Genomic DNA, 7,639 nt, shown 5'->3' with positions numbered 1-7,639 from the left:
AGAGAAGAAGAAGAAGAAGAAGAAGAAGAAGAAGAAGAAGAAGAAAAAGAATTGTCATATTGGAATTTCCTTTTAAAATACGACTCTAATTTATTTATTCATCTTATTTTATCCTCATGAATTAAACATATTGTTAATGTGAAAAAATTTAATTCATAACATTTTTTTCCTAATATTGTAAACAATTATTGGATATTGTTTTTGTCCTTGCTTCACGTTGTTCTAGCATCTTTACTAACAAATAAGGCAGTTTTCTTTCGTCAAGAGATCATGGTGAAAGAAACACTTACACTACTAAATGCCTTCATTTATTTTGGTTGGAAAAATGTTATTTCATTTTCGTTAGATCAAAAGTAATTCCATATTATTGTCAAAATATCTCGAGGTGAAGTCCCAGGTTTGAGAGTTTTTGCCAAGACGAGGGTCATTTAAATCGATCGATATTTGAAGGACGAGTTTTCTGGCCAAATTTTTAAATATATGTTATTCCCAGATTGTGACAATTAACTGGTTAAAGCATTTCCAAGGATTCTCCATCATCGATGCCATTAATGTTTTACGTGCCATGTGATGAAAATGCTGCTTGAAGCTCGAAGAAATAAATAACAATATGAAATTAAATGGAAGCTTCAATTTATTAAACCGAAGACAAATGTTACTGACGTTTCGCATTGTCCCTTTATCAGCCACGCGATGAATGGAACACTAAAGACGAGATATGTAAGAATGGCGTTGTTAAATAATAAATTAAATAATTGAGCTTTATATAGCACAATATCCACTAAATGTGCTCAAAGCGCTTTACAAGGGGTCCCTCGACAACAGCAACATTTAACATGTAGGACGGGACATGACACCTGTTAGGCGATATTACAATTTTTCGGACAAAGACAACGCTGTTAACGGTCAGGTTCTCATTTTACACCTGAGTACGGTGAGAGAATTTGAGTAAAGAGCCTTTTCCAAGGACTCAACTATGCGCCGAGCGCGAGGCTCGAACCCAAGACCTTCCGATCCGAAAGCGAGTGTCATACCACTAGACCACATAGCCGCACAAGTCTTAAAGTGAATAAACAAAACAATTATGGGACAGGAAATGTAATTGGCCAGAGGCCATTGCAAATACTGATCTCTATGAAAGAACCAGGGTCCAACGTCTGAGTACAATAATAAAAGAACAGCCGGGGAAGCTATTTGATCACATCTTACGTCGAGAAGATTACATCCCAGCCCAAACTGCAATGGCAGAATATTTCCTACATGACAACAAACGCTTAGGGAGACCACTAACATCAATAGTCACTACCCTTAATGAGGCTCTCTCTACTTATAAGAAATTTCTGAATTCAAGTGAGGCCTGAAGAACTAAGAAAAACTGCTAAAGTCACAAAAAGATCTTGACAGCCTCAAAACAATGGCCCAGGACCGTGACCAATGGAAACAATTAACAGCGTGGATGGTGACTTTTAAAACTCAGTGGCTGAGTCACACAATTCTCAGCAAGCGGTCATTCATTGTCACCCATCAGTTTAAGTTGCTTGACATCAATTCAACACAACTCATCGTGCCGTTTCAGATTTCGACATTATTTGAGATTTGAGTTGTCTTTTTTTTGTTTTTATGTTTTTGGTAGGATAGAAAAGTGGGAGTACAACAAAAATCATGATTCTTTTAAAAGAGTGAGACTAACATTCTGCAAACTGTGAGTCATTCTGATTTAAAACTAATACAAACGAAGAATTCTTCGGTCATGCAGAGTCATAAGACCATTTGAATAGGACACTAGTCTGTTGAAAAGTACTTTCCGCCAGATATAACTGGCCTAGCTAATCACCTACTTTTTGATGGACAACTAGTAAGGGTGTTTTAAAAAAAAAAATCTCCACCTCACACAGGATCGATTGCGGTTCGTTTTCGTCTGGAGCGAGTGCTCTACCAGGTGAGCTACCGGCTCCTCATGTCGATGATCCAATATTTCTAATATTTCCTTCCAATGCCAATAAGGTAATGAAAATGAAAAGCAAACTTTCTTTTCGGTACCAATTGAAACACGCAGGGATTTAGTTAAGTTGACATCAAAGTGCTGTTTAATCACTAGAAAATAATAGAGCCAAAATGAGGTTCTAGAATTAATAAATAATCTTTAATTTTTTCAAAATGGTGGGGGGATGTTGAAGATACTAAATGGCCTCTTCAATATAATACGCTTAAATGACAAAATAACTTGAAATTAATTTTTTAAAAGTGCATCAAATAAAAATTTGTTGTTTTTTCTCTCCAGTTTTGAGAAATTGAGGATGGTTTCTCCAAGAATCTCTCTTTGACCCAAATATTTAATTGTGATTAAACTTCATTTTGTTGTCAAGTAAATTCAATTTGTGCATGCGTCGATTTGTAGTGAAAAGAAATTTTGCGTTTCAATTTAGCTTAAAGAGGGGGGGGGGGGGGTCTTTAAAAAGTGGGGAAATAGTAAGGTAGTTCACATACATCATTAATTATTTGTCGTGAATAATAATTAACACATTCACATAATAGGTTGTTTTTTTATTTGTTTTTGTTTTTTTTGTTTTTTTTTGGTTGTTTCAATATTTTTTTTGTTTTTTGTTGTTTTGTTTGTTTAATCAAAAGAACATCATGATATTTATAATCAGAACTTTTATAATATTTTAACACTGACCATAATATAGACAATTAAAAGATTAAATAATTTGTATTCAATATAAAATGTGTATTTACAATAGGGCAGAGAAGTTTTGACGTCACACCTTCTACTTTTAGGGTTCCAAAATCATTGGAAGTGTATATGTAATCATTCCTTTGGAGTAATTATAGGGAATAGATTACATAGTGAATGTGTTATAACTATTTAAATAGCAGGATGTATAAGCGGAGTCTTAGGATTACGGGACATAAAAGAGCGAAGGTGGATGGGCTTTAGTGATGACCAGCATATATTCAGACTAGAAAACAGAAAAATCAACACAAGGTGTTTATCCACTCCTCCGGAAGAGGGGTTATACACTCCCAATGAGATTGGAACCAGTCTTTTTGACATCATACTTTTTTTTCTCTATTAGGTTTATGATATTATGTTTATCGTCGAGAAAGTGTGTAATGAAACGACAGAGAAAAACAATTGACTACAGAAGTTTGTCTCAAAAGGGAGAAAACCTAGGTACGCATAGAATTTGCAGTTATTGATATTTGATGAACGCAATAATGTCCATACAGCAGGCATAGGGTAGCTGGTTCTGTTAATCTGACGGAATGTACTTTGCGATAGACCAACATCATATCCAAAGGATAACAAGCAATTACTATTGTCCGTTTCACGCTAAGGAGACATGGATAAACTCCGGTTCGATGGGCCCGCTGGCTCTGGAATGCTATTTATCAAGCCGGTAGATAAGTCGGAGAAAACCGATTTTCTTCGCCTATAAAATTGATTGTGACGTCTCGTCCCTACCTAGTCTCAATCAAGTATTATGTCGGTGCACGTACAATTAGAGAAAAAGAGTGGAAGATATATATATATATATATATATATTATATATATATATATATATATATATATAATATATAGAGAGAGAGAGAGAGAGAGAGAGAGAGAGAGAGAGGAGGGGGGGGGGGGGGAGAGAGAGAGAGAGAGAGAGCGAGAGAGAGAGAGGGTGGGTGGGTGGGAGGAGGAGGAATGTCTATATGATGTATTTCCTCTTTGTATGTATCATCCTCATCATGTAAAGTTATATTATGTGTGAGTAAATGAAATTGCCACATTCCTGGACAATAAAGATGTATTATTATTATTATTATTATTATTATTATTATTATTATTATTATTATTATTTATTATTATTATTATTATTATTATTATTATTATTATTATTATTATTATTATTATTATTAGCAATAATAATAATAATAATAATAATAATAATAATAATAATAATAATAATAATTAGCAATAATAATAATAATAATAATAATAATAATAATAATAATAATAATAATAATATAATAATGGTAGTAGTAGTAGTAGTAGTAGTAGTAGTAGTAGTAGTAGTAGTAGTAGTAGTAGTAGTAGTAGTAGTAGTTGGTGTTGTTGTTGTTGTTGTAGCAACATCATTAGTATGTAGTATTATTACTATTAAATACTGAAAATGACTATGAATCACTTCGTTTAATTTTAGTCAAAATGTATCATTTCAAGGAATGAATATAGTTTCCCCATATTCTTGTTTCTCAATTTTTAAAATTCTGGCAGCTTTCATTCTATTTCAATTTTCGGAATCTGGACCATCTCGAGAGAATACCGAATTACATTATTTAATCACATTTTCACTGTGGAGTTTTTAAAAGGGCGAGTGTTCTCATAAACAAATCTATTCAGAAATGAAGAAAAGCCTTGTGATTTTCCTTGAATTGCAATTCCTTATGGGTTTGACCTCCAGGGTTAATTTGGCTCATGTGAGAAACCTCTCTAATTATCTTAGTAAAACGAATTTCTTATTGCATAATCAATTAATTTAAACTCAAAATAAAAGCAGTTCCGTGCTGTAAGATATAGACAGATAGCATCATCAAATGCCACCGATAAGTAGATATAATCCGTAAAAATATCTAGATCTATTCTTTAATGTCCACCTCACACATGTAACTCGTGGTAAAATAACAATAAGAGTCATGAAGTTTTCGTGTTGTTTTAGCAATGTTTGCGCAATATTGTGTGGCCCCGTCCTCTGGTTGACCACTCTTCCAACCATTGTGATGAACTCCAGACTTGTAGGGCTCACCATCCGTCCAGTAAAACGTCCTGTTTTTATAGATATCCTCAAGTCCAACCCTGATGTTTACCTCAAATTTATCAACCTCCGCTTTCAAAATCTCAAATTTGTCTGAAGTTTTAGAAGTATACAACTGGCCCCATCTGGACCAACATGATTTTGTAGCCACTTCGTTATTCACATGATCCAATGAGTGAAAGATGCATATTTTAGTGTTCCCGTAAACCTTTAGAGAATATCCAAAACCTTCTTCACACAATCCAGTCTGTTTTGTAAAGTACGAAAATCCGTCGTTTGGAGTTACAAACATTTCCTGATGTCTCGTCACCAAATCTCCAGCAATACATTCTCCAGATACAGAGCTAAAACGGACAACCAGACAATTTTCGAACCGACTCAAACATTCTGAAATACATCCCAAAATAGTGGGGGATCTCCAACTGTCACCAAGTGTTCTGAGGTCAAACCTTATGTCATCATCTTCTTGGAGCAATTTTCTCCAATGATTTCCAGCACTTGCTAGGATTTCTGGTTTCAGGTAACAAACAATAAGCCAAATAATGAAAAATACGACGGTAAACTTCTTAAAGTAATCCATGATCTGTTTTCCTTGGTTTTTATAATCTTTATGTTTACTTAGAATTCAAGACTTGATTTTGAATTCAATGTGAAAAACAAAACAATTCCTTTTAGTTTTGCAGTAATATTGATTAGTAACATTGATCAATTGCCAAATGCAAGTACAGTTTTATGTGGAATAGAGGTTAGCCATGCATACAGTTGGCGTGAGTATCATTATAACATCTTTTATAATTGCTCTCAAAACATGATAATTACCATGAGTAAGTTAGTGAATGATGATAGGAAGATAAATTAGTAAAAATATGATTGGTATTTTGATTTAAGAAATAGCCGTTCCCATTTCATAATCAATTATCGCGAACTCAAAATTAGAACCCCCCCCCCCTTCCTACTCCTACACCCTGTAAAATTTATGTAGACAGAAAGCATTCCAATTAAAAATAATGTGTTAAAGGTGGGACAACTAGATCAATAAATTGGTGAGAAATAAATAGAATTATACATTGGGCTCAAATTTGGTTCCATTACATCATGATCTTTTTATTCTTTATTTAGATATGGTAGTTCTCTATACTCTTTAATTTTCATAATTAATGTTTCTATAGCGCAATGTCCTCTATATTATGAGCTCAAAATGCTTTTCAAGGAGTCGCTAGCCAATAGCAACACTTAACATATAGGACGAGTCATGAGACATGTTAGGCGATATTACATTTTTCCCGAAGGAATCAACGCTGTTAACGGATAGGTACTCATTTTAATTTTACACATGAGAATGGTGAGAGAATTGGAGTAAAGTGTCTTTTTCAAGGACTCAGCTATGCGCTGCTCAGAGCGGGACGCAAACCCAGAGAGTGCCATACCACAAGACCACATTGCCGCACAAGACACGAAATAAAAACTGTGACGGATTTAAATCACAAAATAAACTACGTATTCAGTGAGAATTGTCCTTCACAATCTATTTTATCCTTATTTCCATTTCACACATGTAGGTATATGAATCAGAACAATAAGCGTCATGGTATTTTCCTGTTTGACTGGGTATGATCGTGCAATATTGTGTGGCGTCGTCCTCTGGTTGACCACTCTTCCAACCATTGTGATGAACTCCAGACTTGTAGGGCTCACCATCCGTCCAGTAAAACGTCCTGTTTTTAAAGATATCCTCAAGTCCAACCCAAATGTTTTCCTCAAATTTATCAACCACCGCTTTCAAAATCTCAAATTTATCTGAAGTTTTAGAAGTGTACAACTGGCCCCATCTGGACCAACACGATTTTGTAGCCACTTCGTTATTCACATGATCCAATGAGTGAAAGATGCATATTTTAGTGTTCCCGTAAACCTTTAGAGAATATCCAAAACCTTCTTCACACAATCCAGTCTGTTTTGTAAAGTACGAAAATCCGTCGTTTGGAGTTATAAACTCTTGCTGATATCTCGTCACCAAATCTCCAGTCCTGCATTCTCCAGTTTTATCATTAAAACCGACAACCAAACAATCTCGAAAACGACTCAAACATTTTGAGATACACCCCAAAATAGTGGGCGATCTCCAACTGTTACCAATCGTGTGGAGGTCAAACCGTATGCCATCGTTTTCTTTGTGCAATTTTCTCCAATGATTGCCAGTATTTGCTAGGATTTCTGATGTCAGGAAACAAACGAAAAGCAAACTAATAAAAAACATGATGGGAACCGTCTTAATGTTACACATGTTCAATTTTTCTAAGTCTATATATGTATAATATATTATATATCGTATATTATATCCACTTAAATGTCAGAACATCAGTAAACTTGAAATTCAATGTTGATTTTGTACAAAACAGGTTCTCCCTGTTCTACGCGTAAAATTCTTTTGGGTACTTTTTGCTTCACTGTCCGTGCATTGAATAAGTGAGAGAGTTATCTTCAAATCATTTTGTACTAGTTGGCTGTCGTGCTCTGGAAAAACTCGTATTTAAAAATGTGGCAGAAAACTGGTCCTTCCAATATTGATAGAATTAAATGACCCTCATCTTGGCAGAAACTCTTAAACCTAAGAATTTGCGAAGTCTCAGGGTTGAGAGTATTTGTCAAGATTATCGTAATTTAAATCGATTAATATTTAAAGGACGAGCCTTCTGGGCAAATTTTTAAACACACGTTTTTCCAGAGTACGCCAGTCAACGGGATAATTGCTCTATGCACGATATGCTATGCCAGATCGATTTTTAAAATTGTATAAGTGACGTTAATTAAAACTAGAATATTTTCAAATGTTTTGA

General features: G+C 34.5%; 1 protein-coding gene across 1 annotated transcript; it reads right to left on the bottom strand.

The window, feature by feature from the left end:
* Nucleotides 1-6,317: 6,317 nt before the first annotated feature.
* Nucleotides 6,318-7,086, bottom strand: LOC144964111 (secretory phospholipase A2 receptor-like). Its single transcript, XM_078898048.1, has one exon. The coding sequence runs from the start codon at nt 7,084-7,086 to the stop codon at nt 6,328-6,330; it is 759 nt and encodes a 252-aa protein (XP_078754174.1). The 3' UTR covers nt 6,318-6,327.
* Between the last annotated feature and the right edge of the window lie 553 nt (nt 7,087-7,639).

Source organism: Berghia stephanieae, chromosome 2 (assembly GCF_034508935.2).
Source record: "Berghia stephanieae isolate SIO BIC M18660-M18661 chromosome 2, UCSD_Bste_1.3, whole genome shotgun sequence".
NCBI classification, from domain to species: domain Eukaryota; kingdom Metazoa; phylum Mollusca; class Gastropoda; order Nudibranchia; family Aeolidiidae; genus Berghia; species Berghia stephanieae.
The sequence above is the reverse complement of the archived record's forward strand: the minus strand, read 5'-3'. Positions and strand labels throughout refer to the sequence as shown.

Coding starts and splice junctions, on each gene's coding strand:
- LOC144964111 (XM_078898048.1), bottom strand. CDS start 7,086: ATGTGTAACATTAAGACGGTTCCCATCATGTTTTTTATTAGTTTGCTT.